The following is a 24,165-nucleotide window of genomic DNA, read 5'->3' as shown; positions in this document are numbered from 1 at the left end:
GTTTTACCAATTAGGGTTTTCTTAATTCAGTCAGTTCAGGCGCTCAGTCGTGTCCAACATTTTGTGACCCCATGGACTGCAGCATGCCAGGCTTCCCTGTCCATCACCAACTCCCAGAGCTTGCTCAAACTCATGTCCATCGAGTCGGTGATGCCACCCAACCATCTCATCCTCTGTCATCCGCTTCTCCTCCCGCCTTCATTCTTTCCCAGCATCAGGGTCTTTTCCAATGAGTTGGTTCTTTGCATCAGGTGGCCAAAGTATTAGAGTTTCAGCTTCAGCATCAGTCCTTCCAGTGAATATTCAGGACTGATTTCCTTTAGGATGGACTGGTTTGATCTCCTGGCAGTCCAAGGAACTCTCAAGAGTCTTCTCCAACACCACAGTTCAAAAGCCATCAATTCTTTGGTGCTCAGCTTTCTTTTTAGTCTGACTCTCACATCCATACATGACTACTAGAAAAGCCATAGCTTTGACTGGACGGACCTTTGTCAGCAAAGTAATGAAGTAATGTCTCTGCTTTTTAATGTGTTGTCTAGGTTGGTCATAGCTTTTCTTCCAAGGAGCAAGCATCTTTTAATTTCATGGCTGCAGTCACCATCTGCAGTGATTTTGGAGCCCAAGAAAATAAAGTCTGTCACTGTTTCCATTGTTTCCCCATTTATTTGCCATGAAGTGATGGGACTGGATGCCATGATCTTAGTTTTCTGAATGTTGAGTTTTAAGCCAGCTTTTTCACTCTCCTCTTTCACTTTCATCAAGAGGCTCTTTAGTTCTTCTTCACTTTCTGCCATAACGGTGGTGTCATCTGCATATCTGAGGTTATTGATATTTCTCCTGGCAATCTTGATTCCAGCTTGTGCTTCATCCAGTCTGGCATTTTGCATAATGTACTCTGCATATAAGTTAAATAAGCAGGGTGACAATATACAGCCTGGGCGTACTCCTTGCCCAATCTGGAACAGTCTGTTGTTTCATGTCTGGTTCTAACTGTTGCTTCTTGACCTGCATACAGATTTCTCAGGAGGCAGGTAAGGTGGTCTGGTATCACCATCTCTTTAAGAATTTTCCACAGTATGTTGATTGGACCTCTTCAAAAGCCAGGGAGTGGGGAGGTGTTTGACAGGTGCAGTGAGAGTTACCGCCTGCCAATAACCACTAGACTGAGCAGTTTCTTTGGATTCTCTTCCTCCAGTTCAAGATGTTCCCCATCTGAAATTAAAATGGGAGTCTCAGGCCAGCCGGACAGCAGTTCTTATTTTTGCTAATGCCAAGGAGAGTTGCTGTATCAATATTAATCATCTGCATGAGATATTGAACAATGTGGTCCTGTCCTGATGAGTAGCGAGGGGCTTGTGGGAGGAGGTGACAGAAAATCTTAAACTGGCTTTGTGGCTGCAGGTGCTCAATGGATAAGTCAGTCAATGAGGTGAACTCCTCACCCACCTCCCCACCAGGACCCACTCCTCTTTCTGAGTTCCCCGTAAATCTGTAAGTGGTACCAACCCTCTGCCCCTTCACCTCCATCCAGCCACCAGCTGCTCCCGAATCCACCTCTGTCCCATTTCTGCATCCCGATCCCATCACTACTGCCCAGCTCAGCCCCTTGGGCCTTGGATAGCCCCATATGTTCCTGCATCTAATCTTGTCTGCATCAAAGCATTCCCCCTCAGATGCCAGAGTGATGTGGGTGCCAGGTCACCCAGCAGTTTAAAACCCACTGGTTGCTACAGATCAGGTAGAAACACAAGGTGTTTGGGGTCTTTTCTGCCTGTTCCAGCCTTCTGTTCCCAGGGGCATCTCTCCCCTCCATACTTGCCCTGTGTAACCTCATCCATCGTGGAGGCTTCCACATCATCAGGGGGCCTGATGACCCCAGACCTCTCCCCTTCCTCCTAACTCCACTGCTGGCATCGGTTCAGGCTCATCCTCTCTGTTCCCACCCCCCTCCATGTCTGTCCCCTCGTCCAACCAGAGGGCTTTTCCCCACAGAACCCGCAGAATTCAGTTGTGTAATTAGGTTCTCAAAAGCCTTGAGTGGCTCGCCATCATCACTTCAGGACATTGTCCAAACTCCCCTCAAATGATATTCAAGACCCTCCCCGGTCAGGCCCCGCCTCCTCCCCGGGCTTGGTCGTCTCCCATTGCCCTTCTTCACACACATCCCACGCTGCATTCTAGAAATGGGCCCAGGAGCCTGACTGCATTTAGATCCCAGTTCCACGTCTAATTGGCTGTGTGACCTTTGCCAAGTTACTTAACCTCTCTGGGCCTCTGTTTACATATCTGTAAAATAAGAGTTGTTGAGGGTTAAATGAGATGATACAGGTAAAGTACTTAGAACAGTACCTGACCATAGTAAGTCCCCGTAGGTGTGTGCTAACTCCACCCGCTGGTTGTTCTCCAGCCACCGGAATGAATCCTGCTCTCTCCTGCCTTCTCAAAACCCCACTGCTACAGCACTCTACCTGTTCTTCCCCCGGGCCTCACCTGGCTACCTTCCACCATGCCCCTTCCTGCCTGGCCCTCAGTAACCTAGCTGCAGACCGCCGCCTTCTCCCCTGACTCAGAAATTGCCTGGTACATGGTACACTGGGAGGAGGAATTTGCACCCCTCCTTCCCCCCTCCCCCCCACCCCTGCCCCTGGCCACGTGAGGATGGATTGGCTAAGACTGGAAGGGGCTGCTCCCTGCTCCCGCCCGGCATGTACTGTATAACATCTGCTTGTCTACCGGAGGCTTGTTTTTTGCTGCCAAGCTGCTCCTTGTGCCCGCAACACCAGGGGTCTCGGTTGCTAAGATTGTATGCAAATCCACCCGAGTGACAGAGGACCGCTCTCACTGGCTTTGACGTCCCCGCTATCGCAGACACAGTATTTCTTCAGCAGTTGCCCCCTTACCTGCCCCCTCACTGCTAATAATGTTTTGTGGCTTGGTATTCCCATGGCTGAATTTCTCGAAATAGTTTAGCTTGCGTCCCCCCCGCTGCCCAGCCAACTCCCTCGAGTGCATCACAAGTCTCCCATCCTGGGGTGCTCCTGCTCCCGTAGATCATCCTGGTGCGCTGATCACCGCAGCCCCGCATCAGCCCTGCTCCTCTGATTCACATCACTCGTGTGTTTGTAGCACAGCCTTCTGCTGGGTGATGTCAAGATAAATCATTGTTCAGAACCTGTTAGCTGGCAGGAGCCAGGGACCTCAGCGTGACCCTCTTTATTGTATAGATGAGTACAACAAAGTCTAGGAGGTCAGGTGACTTTCTTATGGTCACACAGTCAGATGTTTCCTAACTAAACTGAGACTGGAATCCAGATTTTCTGTTTTTCACTTAGGTGCTCTTTCTAACTTACCAAAAACTATTTTTTTTTTAAAGAAAAATTTTAACTCAAAGTGGTAAAACATACATAACATAAAATTTACTGTCTTAGCCAGTTTAAAGTGTGCAGTTCAATGGTGTTAAGTATATTCAGATTATTGAATAGCTATAACCATCATCTATCTACAGAACTTTTTGTGATCCCAAACTGAAACTCTGTATACATCACACAGTCACTTCGCATTCCTCCCCCTTCCCAGTCTTTGGTAACCACCTTTCAACTTTCTGTCTGAATTTGATTGCTCCCGATACCTGATGCAGGTGGCACTAGTGGTAAAGAACCCGGTTGCCCGCAGGAGACATAAGAGACTTGGGTTCCATCCCTGAGTCGGGAAGATCCCCTGGAAGAGGGCATGGCAACCCACTCCAGTATCCTTGCCTGGAGAATCCCATAGACAGAGGAGCCTGGTGGGCTACATGGGGTCATAAAGGGTTGGACACGACTGAAGCCCTTTATCATGCATAGCATACAGGTACCTCTTATGAGTGGAACCATATAGTGTTTTCTCCTTTAGTGTGATGGAGTATTTCACTTGGCATAATGTCTTCAAGTTTCATTGTAGTGAATGTCAGAATTTCCTTCCTGTTTGTAGCTGAGTAATACTCGATTGTATGTACATACCACATTTTGTTTATCCATTCATCTGTTGATGGGCACTCAGGTTTCTCCCACATTTTGGCTAGTGATAATAAAGCTGCTATGAACATGGGCGTACAAACATCTGTTTGCCAAGAGCTATTCCTTATGAAAATATATTCAGAGACACTTGCTGCTACTGGTATTTTTTTTTAAATGGTAAATTTGGAAAAGAACAACAGCAACAAAAAACCACCTTGAAGAATATAAAAGTCACTGATTTTACCTGGTATGTATCTCCTGTACTTCATACTTATGTTTCCCATAATTCTAAAAGTTTCATATAGACAGAATTTTAACTGAGGGAGAATTTTTTAACAATCTGTGTATTAAGGAGAACACTTGAAGTGTTTTTAAGGGACAGACAGCGTGAGAACTGAGTACAACCTTGGCTAACCGTGGCGTTCTAGAGATTTCATTCATTCAAAGTATGAGCTGACCTTGACAGTAGCGCAGAGGGAAATTTTTGTGGTGGTGCTTCTTTAAGACTGTGTGCATGGGCCCTAAGTTGCTCCAGTCATATCTGACTCTGTGATCCTGTAGACTGTAACCCGCCAGGCTCCTCTGTCCATGGGATTTTCCAGGCAAGAATACTGGTTGCCATTTCCTTCGCCAGGGGATCTTCTCGACCCAGGGAGCGACCCTTAGCATCTTGTAGAGTGCTTTTGTTGTTGTTATTCAGTAGCTAAGTTGTGTCTGATTCTTTCTGATCCCATGGACTGCAGCACGCCAGTCTTCCCTGTCCATCACCACCTCCCAGAGTTTACTTAAACTCATGTCCATTGAGTCGGTGATACCATCCAACCATCTCATCCTCTGTTGTCCCCTTCTCCTGCCCTTAATCTTTCCCAGCATCAGGGTCTTTTCTAATGAGTTAGTTCTTTGCACCAGGTGGCCAAATGACTAAGAAGAGTCAAATTTTGAATGGGGGGGCCGGGGGGCGAGTCTTTCCTGGTCACATTTCTTAAATATCCACTAGGGGGCAGTAAAAGACATAAAAATTTTCAATAGTGCCAACGAGTGCCTGGCAATCTGGCAACTTCATCCTCTGCACACCTCTCTCAGCACCCTGTGCATACAGTTACAAGATAATGAATTTCACATGCAAGGGCATGTTTGGGTGAAACTGGTGATACCATCAGCTGTAGCCCAAGTGCAAGTTTTTCTCATATTCTGGCTAGCATTAATGTGTAAAACTTCATTCAGTATGTAGGGTCCAGATTGCATTTTTATTTAATTCACGTTAGCCCAGTGATTCTCAAACGAGTGAACACCAGAATTACCCGTCATGCTTTTTCTCAAGTACATATATGCCCAGGTCTCATCCCAGATCTGAATTTCTGGGCCTGGGGCCTAGTTATGTAGACTATCTTTAGATTCTGGTCCATGACTTCTTGCTAAGAACCAATGCGTTCATTCTTTTAATAACTTTAATAACTGTGGGGAAGAGGTCACCTTTGAGTAAAACCTCTGAGGAAAGTGAATGTGACTTCTAGAATTTTTTTCTCGTTTTAAAATAGAAGTTACTGAAGGGGTCTGGTGGCTTGGGGAATGACACTCAGAACAGCTATGAAGCTTTCCCATAAATGGTGCCTATATTGGAGCAAGCCAGGAGCCCAGACAGAAGATCTGGAACTGAGGCAGGCCTGGCAAACTCAGGATCTATGATGACAGTTCCAAGAAGGCCAAGCTCAGAGGCTAAACTCTTCAGTTTGTGGCCAGAGCTCAGATTCTGTCTGCCATATTAAGAGAATCTTTCCAAGAGCATTCAGGGGAAAAGAGGCCTTTTTCATCTTGTCAGAGGTAAAGATGGCACAGGGGACTTGCCGTGAGGTCAGAAGGCTTCCGTTCTCATCCTGGGTGTGTGCTAAGTGGCTTCAGTAGTATCCGGCTCTGTGCGACCCCGTGGACTGTATCCCGCCAGGCTCCTCTGCCCATGGGATTCTCCAGGCAAGAATACTGGAGTGGGTTGCCATTTCCTACTCCAGGGGATCTTTCCGAACCAGGAACAGAACCCGCATCTCTCAGTTCTTCTACATTGGCTGGGGTGTTCTTTAGCAGTAGCGCCACCTGGGACGCCCCAGTTCTCATCCTAACCATCCCCATAGCCAGTTAGGGGACCCAAGGCCACTCATGTCACCTCTCTGAGCTGCCACTGCTCTGTTTGAATTATGAGAGGATTGGGTGCCATTGATCTCCCAGGATCCTTCCAGTTCTAAAGGTTCCATGATCCTGTTGGTATTAATAATCTTGATTCGTATGGTACTGCTCTGGCAGAACAGAAGAAATATTCAGTAATGCAGTGAATGACAGAGACTATTGACCATGTAGTTTAATTTATTTAAGGCATATACAGTGAATTCAAAGGAGAAAATATTGTGGCCAATAATATATTGAACTGTTAGTATCTTCAGCACAGCAAAAGCTTTCCAGAGGGAAAAATTACCCATCAGTGCAAACCTGACATTTTTCACTTCTTGATCCATAACTGCCGTTTCTCCAGTACGCTTATATTTACTGTAAAGGGCCAAACGTATGAACGCTTCAGATGAATATTAAATAACTACCTAAGCGTCAAGGTCACTGTTGCAAGGGAGGCTCGGTGGAGGGCCCTGGGAGGCCGGCATTGATCTCCCGTGAAGTTCCATTCTCGGATCCTGCTGACGAGGGGAAACAATGGATGTGGACCATTATTAAGGCTTTAAGTGTTTCCTCCATTGTTAACGATCTTTTACAAGCCCGGAGTAACTGATAGTGCCCAAGGAATTGGCAAAAGCTTCACTTAGAAATATAGGCTGGTCAGAGAGATAAGTAAAGCCCAGAGCACAGATGTCCTGGGTTGGGCTTACGCAGCAAAGGTGTGCGGCCAGGCGAGTCTGATGTCGGGCTCGCCGGCTCAGCTCCGAGTCAAGGTTCAGCAAGGAAGGAAAGCTCGCTCTCGAGCTCTTTCAAGCCAGAAGCTGCAGAGAGAGTGGCTCCCTCTTTCAAATTCACCAGTAAGGGGCTACTCTGGCAGTCCAGTGTTAACACTTCACCTCCAGTGCAGGGGAGACGGGTTTGATTCCTGACCAGGGAGTGCAGATCCCACATGCCTTGCAGCTAAAAAACCCGAAGGATCAAATAGAGGCAGGGGACTTACCTGGTGGCTCAGTGGGAACGCATCTGCCTGCCAATGCAGAAGACATGGGTTCAGTCCCTGATCTGGAAGATCCCACGTACCTCAGAGAACTAAGCCCATGTGCCACAACTGCAGAACCCACACGCTGCAACTCCTGAAGCCTTCATGCCCTCGAACCAGTGCTCCGCAGCAAGAGAGGCCACCACAGTGAGAAGCCCACAGACTTCAACAAAGAACAGCCCTGATCGCCGCAACTCGAGAAAAGCCCATGCAGCAACGAAGACCCAGCAAAGCCACAAACAAATAAAAACCCAGAGGCAATAGTGTGACAATTTCAATAAAGACTAAAGATGGTCCACATTAAAAAAAAAAAAACAACACATTGAAAATTTAAAAACAACAACAACGAAAAACCAGATCCACCTTTAAATTTCCTCCAGTTCCCCTCTCCTGATGAAAACCTCTCAAGGATCAGACAAGTGTCTGGGGGAAACCGTCTGTGCCGGTCAAGTGCCCCGGGTAATTATGTGGGTGTCCTGCTGACCTGGAGCTGGGAGGAGAGCAGATCTTTAGATGACAGGATCTACTTTCAAAAGATCTCAACAGATCAAAGGACTGAGTGAGTCTACCAGATGAACCTAATGAGAGACACAGAAGCTGAAACGAACAGTTTCTGCGCGTGAGCTCTCTGTAGCGGCGTGTTCCGCCCTGTGCACATTGCAGTTTATTTCCTCTTTACAGTGATCCGGGGAGGAAGGTTTTTATATCCCCATTTTTAAAACGAGGAGACTGAGGCGTGGAAGTACAGAGAACGGTGCACACACCTCAGAGCCCTTGATCTAGGTTCCAATCCCGGTTCTGCCCCTCAGTCTGCCAGAAAGTTACTTCATTTTTTAAAAAACAGCAATGCTATAATCACTTTAAATACAGACTTTGGAGTTTCTTATAAAGTTTAAAAAAAAAAAAAAAAAACACCAACCAGCAACACCTAGGCTTTATGGCTGCCTTTCATGTGTCAGCTTCAGTGGGCCTCACCCTTGCATGTATTATCTCATTTAATCCTCAGAACAGTCTTGCTCCTATTTTACAGATGGAGAAGACACAGATAATTGACATAACTTGCCCGGGGTCACACAGGAAGCAGCAGGGCGGGGATATGAGCCCAGACATTCTGACTTCCAGGCCTGCACTCCCTGTTTCCTATATTACGAAAAGGGAACAATCATATGTTCTGTAAAGTGCCTCAAATAGTCCCCACACATAGTGAAGTGAAGTGAAAGTCACTCAGTCATGTCTGACTCTTTGCGACCCCATGGACTATACAGTCCATGGCATTCTCCAGGTCAGAATACCGGAGTGGGTAGCCTTTCCCTTCTCCAGGGGGTCTTCCCAACCCAGGGATCGAACCCAGGTCCCCCGCATTGCAGGTGGGTTCTTTACCAGCTGAGCCACTAGGGAAGCCCGAGAATACTGGAGTGGGTAGCCTATCCCTTCTCCAGCAAATCCTCCCAACCCAGGGATCGAACACAGGTCCCCTGCACTGCAGGTGGATTCTTTACCAACTGAGCCATCAGGACTTGCTCAGGGTGATAGCTAATAACCGGCCAAGACCTGGGGTGGGAACCCCGGTCTCCTGATTGCAAATTGGCTGCACTGTGGAGGGCAAGATCGGGGCAATTTGGGGGTCACTGTCTCAGTTCCTGGCACAGTGTTACCTCGCTGGCAGGTGCTGGGTGAGTCCTTACGTAGGTGGGGTCATTCTGTCCCTCATTCACCATTTGCCAAAGTCCTGCTGTGTCTCGGGGACCAGAGAGGACAGGAGCATGGCGCTAACCATCCTTTTTCTCCCCCAGGTTCGGATGGTGAAAGATGGGGACCCCTCCTGGAAGCCCACTTTTATTGTGAAGCCTGACAGTGGTTGTCAGGGAGACGGGATCTACCTCATCAAAGACCCCAGTGACATCCGCCTGTCGGCGACGCTCCAGAGCAGGCCGGCGGTGGTCCAGGAGTACATCTGCAAGCCCCTGCTCATCGACAAACTCAAGTTTGATATCCGTCTGTACGTCCTACTAAAGTCTCTAGAGCCCTTAGAGATCTACATAGCCAAAGACGGACTCTCTCGGTTTTGTACGGAGCCATACCAGGAGCCCAGCCCCAAAAACCTGCACCACATCTTCATGCATTTGACCAACTACTCCCTGAACATCCACAGTGGGAACTTCATCCATTCGGACAGTACTAGCACAGGCAGCAAAAGGACTTTTTCTAGCATTCTCTATAGGTTGTCCTCCAAGGGGGTTGACATCAAGAAAGTCTGGTCCGATATCATCTCCTTGGTGATCAAGACCGTCATTGCCCTGACCCCAGAACTCAAAGTGTTCTACCAGTCGGACATCCCCGCAGGGAGGCCAGGCCCCACCTGCTTCCAGGTAACCAGCGCCAGTTCCCAACTGGAGTTCTTGGCCTTGACCGGGCCCTTGGGGGGCTCCCTGGTCTCCTGTGGGGTGAGGGATGGGGGCAGGGTGGTCAGAGGGGTGGAGGGATGGTTGCCCGCATGGGCTTTGGTGTGAAGCAGGGTCCAACTTCCTGTTGTGTAACTTGGGGCAAGTTACTTCCATTTTCTCACCTGTAAAATGAGACTAAGACTAAACCTCCCTTAAAGGATGCTTGTAAGAGTCAAACGAGCATTATGGAAAGCCGCAGTGCCTCCCATTCATTCTTTCTTCCTGCAGTTTTCACCACCTGCTTAGCAGGGGCCAGGCACTGTTTGAGGTACTAATGAGACCGGAAGTCAGGTCCCTGCTGGCTGATGCAGAGAATCTGTACTCAAGCAATTCGTGTAGGGACTTCCCTGGTGGTCCAGTGGTCAGGACTCCACGCTTCCGGTGCACCGGGCCTGGGTTTGCGACCTCGTAGGGGAACTAGGATCCAACATGCTGTGTAGAATGGCCAGAAAAAAGAAAAAAATCGATTAGTATAAAGTGTCACAAGTGCTGGAATAGAGGAAACATACCAGGTGCTGTGAGATTGTGGGGCCATCTAACATTTTCTGAGTGGGAACAAGGGTGGTCTGGGAAGACTTCCCAGAAGTAGGGCCTGGAGTAAGAGTTAGATGGAGCAGGCGAGACTGGAGGGGGCTGGGGAGACAAAGCCTCCTGGGGGAGAGTGGAGAGACTGGCGGGAAGAGGTGGAGACAGACTGACTCCCGGCTGGCTTAGGTGCTTGGGTGGATGGAGAGAAGCCACCGGGAAGGGGCCAGGCTTGTGGGCAGGGGTCAGGAGTTGGACTTGAACATGGCTTTGAAGGGCCTGTGTGACACCCAAGTGGGGAGGTTAGGTGGACGTTGGGCATCTGATCCTGGAGTACAGGAGAGAGAGGGCTGGGCGGGAGAGAGATTGGGAGCATCAGCGTTCAGATAGTCACAGGGCTGAGACACTGCAGGGTGAGCAGAGGCCAGAGAAGACCCCCTTGGGCACCGCCATTCAGTAAGGGACAGGGTGATGTGTGGATCACTGAATCAGCCACTGGGCAGGGAGGAGATGGACACGGGGGTGGTGCATCCTTCCAGGTCATTTGGCCATGAAGGTGGTGGGGGGAGACCCGGAGTCCAGGTGCTTGATGGGCACACAGTTTCCTGCAGATAAATCAGGCTAGGGATCAGATGATACAAAATACCACCTCTGGGACCCACTCGATCTAATCTTGAAGCAGTTAGTATATAAGAAAGAATACGTAGAACATGTGTGTAAGCTACGAAACAGAAGCACGAAACCATCATCTCCAACCTACCTCCCAACCCAAGGTCTCCAATTATAGTGCTGCTCCCTGATCCCATTCCTCACCCCAAGGTAACCATCATCCCGAATGTTCTTGTTACCATTTCCTTCCTTTAAAAAAAACCTTTTATTATATGCGAATATATCCCTAAGGAGCATATCGTTTTGCTTGTTTCTGAGCATCATAAAAACACTGCGATCACGTACATAGTCTTCTGCAATTTTCTTTCTGACTCTGTGTGGAGGTAGGTCGTTGTTTCCATTTCATTTGCACGGCTGTACATCCCATTGTAAATACGCACACTTTGTTTATCGGTTCTTCTATCATTGAACGTTTGAGTTGTTTCTAGTCCTTTAAAGGCTGCGGCAGGAGAGACGAGGGTAGCGTGGAACAGGAAGGGGGAGGGGGAGGCAGCGAGGCGGCATCTCTGACAACAGAGGATGCTGGTTTGGCAGCAGGAGAGGAGGCTGGTCCCAGGGTACAGCCCCAGATCCAGAGAGGCTACCCTGATAGTGGGAACCAGTCAGCAGGATTTCTGGGAAGGCTGGTGGAAGCCTTTGGAGAGAGGCATTCAGGCAGTGGTCAGTTTTGGTGGAGGGCGGGGGGGTGGTGGTGGTGGTGGAGGTAATTGTCATCCGAAATCTGTCCTTAGGCACTTGGACCCCAGGCAGGATGTCCAGCTCAGCCATCAGGCTTAGGGCATTAGAAAGGGGAAGTGGGCACAGCTTAGAGGCAGGACGAGAGAAAACAAGTCCTGGCTTGAGCCACTGGAAGGTTGGGGTGAAGCAGAGAGTTGCAACGTGGAGGCATCCAGGGGTCATCCCAGGGGACTGCGTGGTCACATCTGTTCAACAGTGACAGCTATTCCGGGAGCGTCATGTGGGCCCTCGTACGTGGCCAAGCCGCAGAGCCCTGGCACAGTGAGGGTGGAGGGCCAGGGCCGTGGTTTTTCTGCCTGTCTTGCTGTGGACCAGCAGCATGGGGCGGCCACGGGGTGGAACCAGGGCCCCAGCTGGAGGGTAGACAGAGAGGGAGCCGCTGGTTTGGACAGAGTGCAGCTGGCACATGGAGCCGCAGGCCTGTAAGCGTTTTCCACTGCTCGACCACGCTGAGTGCTGCCAGGCCGGGGGTCGGGCGAGGAGCACAGGGCTGGAAGCAACCCTCCAGGAGGAGTTCATCCTCTTCCCCCTGGGGGCCCCATGGGCATGTTTCCTCACCACCTGGAGCCTCTGTTTCTTTCTCTCTGAATCACCTACACTCACCTCCTTACCTGCCATCTTGGGAGCAGTGTGAAGTAATGAGGGTGAAATGCTTTGATGGTGATGGTTTAGTTGCTAAGTCATGTCCAACTCTTGCAACCCCAGGGACTGTAGCCCATCAGGCTTCTCTGTCCATGGGGTTCTCCAGGCAAGAATACTGGGGTGGGTTGCCATTTCCTTCTCCAGGGGATCTTCCCGATCCAGGGATCCAACCCACGTCTCCTGAATTGCATGTGGATTCGTTACCGACTAAGCCACCAGGGAAGCCCACAAAGCATTAGATACTTGAAATCTGTTTTAATGTACATTTCAGATTCACAGTGACTGAGAAAACAGTATCTTTTTCTCCTGGGAGTCCTCTCTTGCTTTCTTTATCCTTATCACTTGTTAAGTTTATCACTTGTAAGTTTAGGTCTCAAACACCTGAACTAACTTGGAACCCAAAGATTTAGGGACAACACATGGTTCTGACATTGACTGGCTGTATGACATTATATAAGTTGCTTGACTTTTCTGTGCCTCCATTTCCTCACCTACATCACAGGGCTGTCATCTAACTCACATGAGATCAAGGTGATAAAGGGCTTTGCAAACTATAACGTTTTGTGCATATATAATGCATTTTTTCTTTGTCATGGATGCCCCTTTCGCTTGTAGCCAGGCCTGGCCCAGACTGCAGCATTCCAGAACATACACTCTAAGCCAGCGAAATTACATTTATCTTAAACATGTGACCGTGACCCCTTTCCAATCACAGCCGCAATAACTACTTGGGGAATTGTGATGGCCTGGAGCAGGGGCTGGCATGGCTGGGCTGTGGGCAGGTTTCCTGTAATCTGTTGCCTAGGAACGTGGCTGCCCTGTCATTCGGGTCTGTCCCCTGTCATTGCCCAGACAGCCCCCAGCAACATTTCCCCCGTCAGTCTTCTGGAGGGCAGCTCTGTGACCCCGGCTTAGAGAGTCAGGCCCGTCTGGGTGTAGACGATTCATGTGGCAGAAATGCACTCACCGAGGAGAGCTTTCCAGCTCAGCTTTCGTGAACTTTTCTATCCCAGTTCCACAGCTGGGTTTCTGTCTTCCTCTCGCACTGGGTCCACTTCTTTTCTTGGCTGTGATCCTCTTCCTTCAGTGTCCGGAGGAGGCACCTTCCCTAAGTGCTAAGGTGCTTCTTCTGTCCCTTCTTTGCTCTTCTGATCTCCCCCACCACCAGCCCCAGACACCTCACAGGAAGGAGGGGAAGGAGCAGCTCAGTGCTCGCACATGGACTTGGGTTTTGTTCTCGGGCGCCCTGGGTTTGCACTAAGCCCAGCTCCTGCTTCCAGCAACTCCAGCTGGAGAGCTTGGCAAGTTCCCCTTTCTCTGCCTCAGTTTCCTTATCTGCAAATAGAATATTGGTCCCTGCCTCACAGAGCTAGTGTGAGACTGCGTGAGAGAAAGCTGTGTTGAAGAGTACCCAGCAGGTGGCAATCACTTAATAAATAATGTCATATTGTTTGCTATCGGTCATGACAGTTGTTCTCAAACTGGTCTACGAAGAAGTGCCTTGAACTTAGGGAGAAACCAGGAAGCAAGTCACATTTCCAACTTAATGGAATACTGGTGTTCCAAGGAGCACGGTTTGAGAAACAGGTCCTGACCCCCGTTGCCTCCCAGCCTGGCCCCAGCCTCGCTTCCCTGTTCCTCCCCGATCCATGTGAGTCTGCCAAACACAGGTGACTCCTGTCTCTTGGACATCCTCTGTGTTTCCCCCATTCCACCCTTTCTTTCTCTCCTGGCTTGGTCTCTTCTCCCACGCTCTCTCCTCTTCTCCCTCTCTTGTAAAATCTAGTGCCGGCAGGGTAGTGCTCGAATCCCACCTTCTCCATAAAGCCTTCCTCGACCACTTTTGACATGTAAGCTTTTTTTTTTTCCTTCTTTAAGACACATATGCTGGTCACCCACTGACACAAGCCCTGAGCTAGCTGTGGGCGTGTGGTGTGGGCGAGGTTGCAGTCCTGCCCCTAAGAGGCACGCAGTGTAGTGGGGAAGACTGCCATGTGGGAGTCGTGAGCACCATGGGGGGAAATGTGCAGGATTATGGGAGAGCACAGACCAGGCAGCTTGTCTGCACCTCCTGCGTTGAAAGTGCGGCGTCTTAACCACCGGACCACCAGGGAAATCCCAGTGTGACCACTTCTAACCAACACCGCTGCTTCCATCCCAGTCCAGACAGCCATCATCTTGTACTTGTATCACTGCAATTGCCTCCTAATTGATGTTCGTTTCCCCACCCTTGCTGCTTGTAGCCTATTTTTCTCACTGTAGCTAAAGTGATTCTTCTAAAACATGTCAGATCAAATTACTTCCCTGTGTAAAGTCTCTGATGGCTTTCTTATTGCACTTAAAATCCTGGCTCCTTACCATGGCTTGCAAGATGCTACATGATCTATCCCTTGCCATGCTGTCTGACCTCATCTCCTGTCTCCCTCTCTCTCACTCCTTGCTGTTCGTCAGAAGTGGCCTGTGTTCTTGCTGTTCCTTCTGCCTGGGACGCTCGTCTTCAGCTCTTCAAATGACTTATTTGCTCACTTCACTCAGTCCCTGTTCATACATCACCTCCTGAGTCTTTGGCTTCTGGTCGTGATAGAGTAACAAAGACTGGACTTAACCTTCTTTTGAAAACAACTAGAATACCAGACAAAATAGATGAAAGAAGTGTTTTCAGATTTTGTACAACAGACAGCTCGGCATCGTAATCCCCAAGGAAAGAGGGGAACAAAAGCTGAGATGCGCCTACGGTTGCCTCAGCTTTCTGTCTGGAGGCACTCTCCAAGACATGGGCGGGGGTGAGGGGGCACCTAAACAGAGTCCTGTGATCTCAGTGAGTTGAGGAGAGGGAGATAAGCATTTAGTCATGCCAAGGTGGCTGGAATTCTGTGGGTAGAATTCTTTAAAGGAGGGACCCTACAGGAACCTGCATGGGAATCGTTGTACACCTTTGCTGAGTGCTGGGCTATTCATGTACGGAGGGTTAATCCACAGAGTTGGGCAAAGAATGACCAGGGAACTGAGAAGATGAACCAGAGCTCACACAGAGCAGGGAGATGTCCAAGCTCCGAAGAGTCAGTGTGGAGGGTGCTTGGTGGTTACTGGACACATTCAAGGGAGACTGCAGAGAAGTTCTGTCCTAATGGACTGAATCTTCCCTGGGATGAAAGTTACTCTAAACTCAACCTAGTAAAGCTTAAATAATAGGTCTGAAAGGTATCAACATAATCTGCAAACAACTGACTACCTAAAAACTTCAGTTCGGTTCAGTCGCTCAGTCATGTCAGACTCTTTGTGACCCCCTGGACTGCAGCACACCAGGTTTTCCTGTCCATCATCAACTCCCAGAGCTTGCTCAAACTCAGGTCCATCGAGTCAGTGATGCCATCCAACCATCCCATCCTCTGTCATCCTCTTCTCCTCCTGCCTTCAATCTTTCCCAGCATCAGTGTCTTTTCAAATGAGTCAATTCTTTGCATCAGGTGGCCAAAGTATTAGAGTTTCAGCATCAGTCCTTCCAATGAATATTCAGGACTGATTTCCTTTAGGATTGACTGGTTTGATCTCCTGGCAGTCCAAGGAACTCTCAAGAGTCTTCTCCAACACTGCCGTTCAAAAGCATCAGTTCTTTTTCTCTCAGCTTTCTTTATAGTCCAGTTCTCACATCTATACATGACTACTGGAAAAACCATCACTTTGACTAGATGGACCTTTGCCGGCAAAGTAATATCTCTGCTTTTTAATATACTGTCTAGGTTGGTCATAGGTTTTCTTCCAAGGAGCAAGCATCTTTTAATTTCATGACCGCAGTCACCACCTGCAGTGATTTTGGAGCCCAAGAAAATAAAGTCTGTCACTGTTTCCATTGTTTCCCCACCTATTTGTCATGAAGTGATGGGACCGGATGCCAGGATCTTAGTTTTCTGAATGTTGAGCTGTAAGCCAACTTTTTCACTCTCCTCTTTCACTTTTATCAAGAGGCTCTTTAGTTCCTCTTCACTTTCTGTCATAAGGGTGGTATCATCTGCGTATCTGAGGTTATTGATATTTTTCCCGGCAATCTTGATTCCAGCTTGTGCTTCATCCAGCCTGGCATTTCACATGATGCACTCTGCATAGAAGTTAAATAAGCAGGGTGACAATATGCAGCCTTGACATACTCCTTGCCCAATTTGGAACCAGTCTATTGTTCCATGTCCAGTTCTAGCTGTTGCTTCTTGACCTGCATACAGATTTCTCAGGAGGCAGGTAAGGTGGTCTGGCCTAAAAACTTAGCACTTTTTAAAAAGAAGACAAAATCCAGATACTGAGCATTAAATGTCCATTATCCAATAAAAAGCCACGAGATATTCCCCAAGGCAGGAAAAGTTAACCCATACCTAGTGGGAAAATCAATAGGAACAGTCCCATAAATATTAGAAATAATGAAACTAATAGAAAAAGGATGTTAAAACAGCTATTACAACTATGTACAAAAGTTTAAAGGAAAATAGTTATTGTAGAGAGAAATGAAGCTATGAAAAAGAACCAAATGGAATTTCTAGGGACCAAATGGAAGAAAATGCAATATCTGTATTGAAAATTTCACTGGATAGGATTAACAGCAAATTAGATACTGTAGAAGAAATGCTCAGCAAACTTGAAGACATAGCAATAGAATTTATTCAAAATGAAACACAGAGAGGAAAGTGACAGGAACAATAAATGAACAGACCCTCAGTTACCTATGGTACAATATCAGATGGTCTAACATCTGTGTAATTGGAGTTTCCTGAGCAGAGGAGACAAGGAAGATACAGAAAAATATTTGAAGAAATGGCCACACATACACTAATGTGTACACACACACACCAAGATTTATCTAAATCAAATCAGTGACAATAAGAAAATCTTAAAAGCAGCTAGAGTGAAAAGACACATTATGTTCAGAGGAATGAAGAATAATTGAAAACCTCTCATCAGAAACAGTGCAAACCAGAAGACAACAGAATGACAAATCTCACTTTCTTAGAAAGGCCTTTCCTGACCACCAAGCCTTTCTCTCCATCCACTGTATACACTCTATGTTCTTACCTTGTCATAGATATTTATGTGCTTGTGGTCTCTCTCCTAGAATGTAAGCTCCAAGAGGGCAGGAGTTAACACAAACCTTGTCTTCTCCACTGCTTTATCCCCAGTGCCTGCAATACTAATTAGTGTTTGGTAGCTGCTCAATAAGTATTTGATAAATAAAGTTGTCCTCCAAGTAGAAGACTATAAGGGCAGAGAGCAGGAAAGCATTCTAGAACTACTAATGTTGTTTAGTTGCTAAGTCGTGTCCAGCTCTTTTGCGATGCTGTGGACTGTACCTGCCAGGCTCCTTTGTCAAGGGATTTCCCAGGCAAGACTACTGGAGTGGGTTGCCATTTCCTTCTCCAGGGCATCTTCCCGACCCAGGGATTGAACGGGGGTCTCCTGTGTTGGCAGACAGATTCTTTACCACTTGAAAAGCCCAGAATTACTAACAGTTCAGCACAATTAGAGCCCAAGGCATGCAGCGTTGAGTCAGAGCAAAGAAAGCTAGAGTTTGACACAGATGCTGGTCATAGAGGAATTTGCAGGACATGCTCTGGAACTTGGGCTTCCTCCTGTAAGCTGGGATTTTAGGTAAAGGGGTCCTAACATTTTATTTGCATTTTAGAAAAATTACTCTGGTAACCTTTCATGCCAGGTGATTAGAGAGGTAAGTTTGAGAGCAGGGAAATGAATGGGGGCAGGTATTAAAGTAGTCCAGGTGAAAGATGGTGAGGGTTTGGTCTAGACTAGGAACAGGGAGATTGGGCCAGGTCTAGAAAGACTGTTTTGGAGGTAGAATGTACAGAGACTGTGAGCAGCTAGATGTGAAGGAAGGAGAGATTTCTGGCTGACTACTGCTGGCTCAAAGTCCCTCACAGGCTACAGTTAACATATTGTCGAGGACTTTAGTCATCTTGAGGCTACGGGGGCAAGATCCCCTCCCCAGCTCACTCACATGGCTGTTGGCAGGCCTCACATCCCCCTTGCTATTGGCTGGGACATCAGTTCCAGAGGCCATCTCGGCCTCTCCATCCAGCAGCTCACAACATGGAAGCTGGCTTCCCTTAGTGTTTAGGGAACAAGAGAGTAAGATAATGCATGTTAAGATGCAAGCCGCAGTCTTTTTAAATAACCTAATATTTGAAAGGATATCCCATCATTTCTGCCCTATTTTGTTTGTTAGAAAAACATTACTAGGTGCAGCGCACTCTCAGGCGAAGGGGCTTACAAAAGGGCATGAATACAGCACGTGGTATCATTGGGACTGTCTTAGAGTCTGCTGATCACAGATAGTGAGTTTGGGTATGTTGCCAAGTTGGGAATACTCTGGATGCAGCTGGATGTGTAGTTCCGGGGCTCAAGAGATAATTCCTTCTCATTGGAATGTAGGTTGGAGGCTTTACCTGAGTTTACAATGAATAGCTCAGGGCCCTTTTCTCTCCAACTTGCTTTGGAAGCTTCCGGAGGTGAGGGATGAAGGACAAGATATCTTTGAGTCCCCAGGGCACCCTGTAAGAAGCAACACATCATTGCTGACTGAATGACTTGGAGGGTAGAGAGTATCACATAACTGAAAAGTTCTCTCTCTCTCCATTTGACATTTCCTGCTCTGCCACCAAGCTGGAGAGAAGTTTTCCTGTTTCTAAGCTGCAGGTTTCTAATGTGCAAAGTGGATGTTAGATTAGATTAGTAGTGTTGTTGTTCAGTCTGACTCATTGCAACCCCATGGACTGTAGCCCACCAGGCTCCTCTGTCCATAGAATTCGCCAGGCAAGAATATTGGAGTGGGTTGCCATTTCCTTCTCCAGGAGATCTTCCCAACCCAGGGATTGAACTCAGGTCTCCTGTATTTCAGGCAGATTCTTTACCACTAAGCCACAAGGGAAGCCAGGATCAGTAGTATATATATGTATATATACTACTAATCTGGTATAGATAGATAGATAGATAGATGTGTAGATATAAACATATATTTTTACCATAGGAACCCCAGGATGTAAAAAAGATAAAAGTTGATCTGATCTGGTCTCCCCAGTGCTTCCCCCTCAAAATAATCTCATGTTGAAAAACGCTGAACCAAATAAATTCCTGATTTTCGGCCAGCTCTGACATTCTGGGATCTTATGAAAAGACAAACTCTAAGCTCCTCCAAGTTTTGTGATTCTGTTTCTTGAGGCCCACTGCTGCTCCATTTTTCATTAAACTTTGGGGGGAAATTCATCTTTCCTTGAACTCTTGAAGAACTATAAAGATGACTTTCACTAAATACTATGTGAAATACTAAATACTTAATACTAAATACTAAGTACCATGCAAAACATTTTACATCCCATTATCTTTACTTGCCCCTGTCTCCCTGACTAGAGTGTAAGCTCCATGAGGGTAAGGACTTTGTCTAGTCCACTCCTGTATTTCTGGACGCTGGAAGAGGCTCTAGGGCACCGGAGGCATTCAGTGTTTAATGAATGAGTGGACTAAGGTAGGCACTATTACGCCCATTTTACAGATGAGGAAACTGGGGCTTGGAGCTGCTAAGTCACTTGCCGGTAGTGACTTGCTAAGTCACTTCACTTCACAAACTGAAGGCAGAACTAAGATTTGAAATGAGTTCCTCTGGACTCCAAAGCTAATAGTGCCAATTCTTATTGATGGGATCAGTAGGAAACCATAAAGGGAGCCAGCATATATTGAGTACTTTCTTTAAGATGAGCATAACTCTAGGGATTTTTTTTGCTTCCATTGTCAACTACTCTACAAGGTAGCTGTGGTTATGCCCAACTTTTTCAGATGAGTTATGTGAGGCTCACAGAGGCTTAGAATTGTGTAGCAAATATGAGAGACTGAACCGGATTGAAGCCCAAGTCTGGCTCCAAATCACTCCCACACAAGACTCAACACAGTCAACTACATGTGCCAAAGTTTAGGCTCTGGAAAGTTTTATGCAACTGCTGGGTGCAGGTCCCTGTGGCTGGTAAAGTTCTGCCACTCCTCTTCTCCAGCTTTCCTATAGCTGTGGATTCGTGAAATCCTTGTGCACTGAGCTGAGACGAATCCACCAGGCTGAGAAAGGACAAGTCCAAGCTTCTAAGATGTAGCAAAAAGTAAGCGTTCGTGACACAGGATGATAAATGCTGACACTGCCTCCCATTGTTCTCGTAGGCTCATCAACATCAGGTCTCAGACCAGGTCTGAAGTTAGACTGATGATGTCACCAGAGTCTCTTACAGGCCTCATCACTCATATCCACTTGTCATATATTATTAAGCAGATCTATAATACATGTAACATTTTCTCCTGAATTTCCATTCCTTTCTTCTTATGACCAGGGAAAGAAAAATAGAGTGAGGATGACTTTTCCCAACTTTTCATCCTTATTGTCCTTTCTTGAAGAATAACCTCATCTTGAATTATGCACCCTGCCCCCCACCCCCAAATGGTCATTTGGGCTCTGAGTTCATTAATAAGGATGAAACTACACTTTAATAATTATCATTTAACTAATGCATATTCTAGATAGACAAGTAGATGGATTTCCCCTCATATTTTCTTCTTGAGTCTGCAGAGGAGGCGATGCAGCTGTATCTTTGTTCTCTCCCCTCCTTTATTCTCCATGTTACTTTTTGAAGCTTTGGGATGGTATCACTCATATTAGGAGTTTTCTTCTACCTTATCACCTCCTAGAGAGATAATGACAGTCCTCCCGAGAATCTGGCATCCTCAGAGTCCACGTCTGAATCCAATTAGAAACTGCAATCTCAAGGGTGAGGAGATGTTATCTACATAAAGGGCTGTTTCAGGCAGAGGGAATGAAATGCACAGGGTGACTTACCCCAAGCAGGGGACTCCTGAGGAATTGAAAGAGGCCAGAAGACAAAGCCACACCTGAGGCAGAATGCCAGGTTCAAGAGCGGGTGGTTGGCCAATTCGCAAGGGCGCTAAAGCTGGCCATGGGTGCATGCTGGCTCCAGGGGCGTGTGGGCTGTGCCGTCACAGAAGGTCCCACACTCCAAAGGGCTCCATGCTTGGTTTAATGCTCTGTTTCAGCATCATGAAATTTGTTAATACTTTTTGAGCAAGAGACCCTGCATTTCCATCTTGCACCGGGTCCCACAAACTACATAGCCAGTTCTGCAGTTCTGAAATCCAGCTCTGTCATTTACGAGAGGAGCAGTCTCAAGGAAACCCACTGGCCTTTCCAAGACTCACTTTCTGCTTCTGTGAAACACAGGGCATGATCCCTACTTCAAATACGCTGTTGTGAGAACGAATCAAGATTGTGAATTATTCGTGCATTGTATGATAATTGGTGCCTAGTGGGCACCTAATAAATATTCCCTTCTTCTTGGGTAGGAGGGTCTATCAGAATTATCCAGGGGATTTGTTATTGAAAATACACTGGCTGTGTTCCACCCTGAAAGGCTCTGACTCATAGGTGTGGGCTAGGGATAAGCGGTGGTTTTAAAAGGGGTCCCTAAGTGATGCTGATATATACCCAAGGTTAAGAAACATAGTCTCGGGTTTTTTAGAGATCCATCTAAGAAGCAACTTAAAAGAGGAGAACAGAAGGAGAAGGAGAAATGGATGGACTATTACTGATTCTTCACATAATAAAAAACCTGTTAAAGAAGAGTGAGGTCATCATCTTACAGCCCTTCAGATGACACCGATGGTGCTGAAATGAACCATGGGACCTCATCCCATTACCAAGGCCCCTATAAAATTTTCTGCTGTCCATTTGGCCTGACAAGTCCATCCAGAGGAAGAGGGGCTATGGATGAGAGAAGCCAGGGTCAAGGCCCAGGTTGGGGGTGGAGTTGGAATTTATTTTCACCTTAATACCCCTAATACAGTACCTGATTCCTGAAAAGACACTGTAACTAATTCTGAATTACGTTTATCCTGCCCCAGATTTTAGGCTTTGACATTCTTCTCATGAAAAATCTGAAGCCTATACTACTTGAAGTAAATGCAAATCCCAGCATGAGAATCGAACACGAGCAAGAAGTAAGTATTTTGAGTATCTCATTGAATATATTACCAGGCAAACTGAACCTTCCCACTCTTCTCGCTGCTCCCTTGGCTAAACAAGATTCGACATTGCCCGATTTGCCCGGCCAAGTTCTGTTCCTGCCTAAATAACTTCAGTTTTGTTGAGCTCAGAACATCGTCTATTAATATAAGACCTATCCAACCTATGGTGACTTCCCCGCATGCCCTTCTCCAGCTCTGAAGATCTGCAAATGGAGAAGCAGCTGAGCCTTTCCATCAGTTTTGACATGAACTAATTAGTCAGCCTCAGGAGATGAACTAATTGAAATTCTATGAATATGATTTAGCCATGTCGACATGCTTGAGTCCCTAAGATAAATAGTACATTGAGCAGTGCTTACCTCCCCCCCCTCCCCATTTAAGAATGCATTAAAAAAGACTGGAAGGAAATACACCTATTATTAATCCTGGGTTTTGGGTGAGGGTGGATTATGAGGGTTCTTTTCTTCACCTCTTCCATATTTTCAAATATTCTACAATGAGCATATATAATTTTGACAATGAGAAAAACCCAGTGCTATTTTTCCCCCTTCGTGTATTTTGTTGATTTGGAAAAGGAAACTGACATTTTAAAGGTAGACTGAAGGGGGCCTTCAAACAATTCTGGCAGTACAACCACTGGGGCTGGTGCTTGTGGTCAGTTGGTGCTGAATCCCTGTCTCTACCATAACATGGAATCCTTACCCTTCAAGCTCTCTCCAGGGGTGTTTGAGAACGTCCCCAGTCTTGTTGATGAAGAAGTGAAAGTGGCCGTGATCAGAGACACTCTGCGTCTCATGGACCCACTTAAAAAGAAAAGAGAGAGCCAGTAAGTATTTTTTATATCATTTATTTCTATCAATTCTGCTTCCCATGTCCTAAGCAGGTAAGTCAAGTTCTCAAAACATGTTACCATCGTGAGTGAGATTTCTACCTTTAACAATCTAATAAATCATATTTTCATCTACGAGTATCACCCTCCAGACATGGTGACTCAGGGTCAAGATATGGAGACACACTTGCAGTTAGACCAGCAGATGAATTTCTAGCCAATCATTATCTGAGTCTGGAAAGTCTTTCTGAAAACCCACTCTCCCCCAGTGACAGACTCTCCCCTCCCTCACCATTGCCCACATGGTGCTTCTCTGTAAAACCCTCGAGCATAGGCAAAGAGTACAAAATGCTGGAGAAGGGGGCCACAGGGAACTTGGACGTGTGTAGCAAGGATCACTTTCTTTTCATTTTCTTCATGATGTTAACACTCTTGCAACATAAACTTTTTGTTTCAAAATCTGCAGAACCAATTGTCGAACCTGTGGCAGTTCTACAATATTTACAACCTTGTAATACCTGTTCATCCCACCTACCCAGTAACATCTAACTGGAATATTGATGGCAGTATGTGCCCAGCCCTTCCCTCCATGGAATCACCCCTGAAGTGAAAGACATGATGTCACTTGGGTATTTTGTTGGTTTTGTTTTCACCAAATTCCTGGCTTTCGCAAAGTGAGGGTTGAGTAAATATGACTGTGCCTGTTTTAGGCAGAAAAACCAAAGACAAGCATTTCTAACAGCACTCCTGGTACCCCTGACATATCAGTTGGACCCAAACACCCCCAGACAAGTAAAGCGTTTGTCAGCTGTGGTTTAGGAACGTGAGGAACCCTGACTCCCCTGAGCAAGTGGTACTTCGCAGGCTCCTCTTACTGCTGCCCCTCACCAACTGGGCTCAAGCCCAAATACTGTCAGAATCACACTCCAGTAGTGCTTCTCCCCTTGGCCGCACATCAGAACCATCTGGAGAGCTCTCGTAAATACCAGTGCAAGTGCCCCCACTTCTAGAGATGCTGCTTTTTTTTTTTTTTTAATACTGAGATGCTGCTTTTAA

General features: G+C 46.9%; 1 protein-coding gene across 2 annotated transcripts in view; it reads left to right on the top strand.

Moving 5' to 3' along the window:
- Window positions 1–24,165, top strand: part of TTLL11 (tubulin tyrosine ligase like 11) — a 256,312-nt gene that overhangs the window by 86,951 nt on the left and 145,196 nt on the right. Inside the window, exons 4-6 of one of the 2 annotated variants that reach the window (XM_043469454.1) lie at window positions 8,985–9,560; window positions 22,158–22,253; window positions 22,991–23,106. In XM_043469454.1, coding sequence (XP_043325389.1) covers window positions 8,985–9,560; window positions 22,158–22,253; window positions 22,991–23,106 — 788 coding nt within the window. The remainder of the gene's footprint in view (window positions 1–8,984; window positions 9,561–22,157; window positions 22,254–22,990; window positions 23,107–24,165) is intronic. The other variant, XM_043469455.1, reaches the window with a different exon arrangement.

Source organism: Cervus canadensis, chromosome 5 (assembly GCF_019320065.1).
Source record: "Cervus canadensis isolate Bull #8, Minnesota chromosome 5, ASM1932006v1, whole genome shotgun sequence".
Taxonomy (NCBI): Eukaryota; Metazoa; Chordata; class Mammalia; order Artiodactyla; family Cervidae; genus Cervus; species Cervus canadensis.
The sequence above is the reverse complement of the archived record's forward strand: the minus strand, read 5'-3'. Positions and strand labels throughout refer to the sequence as shown.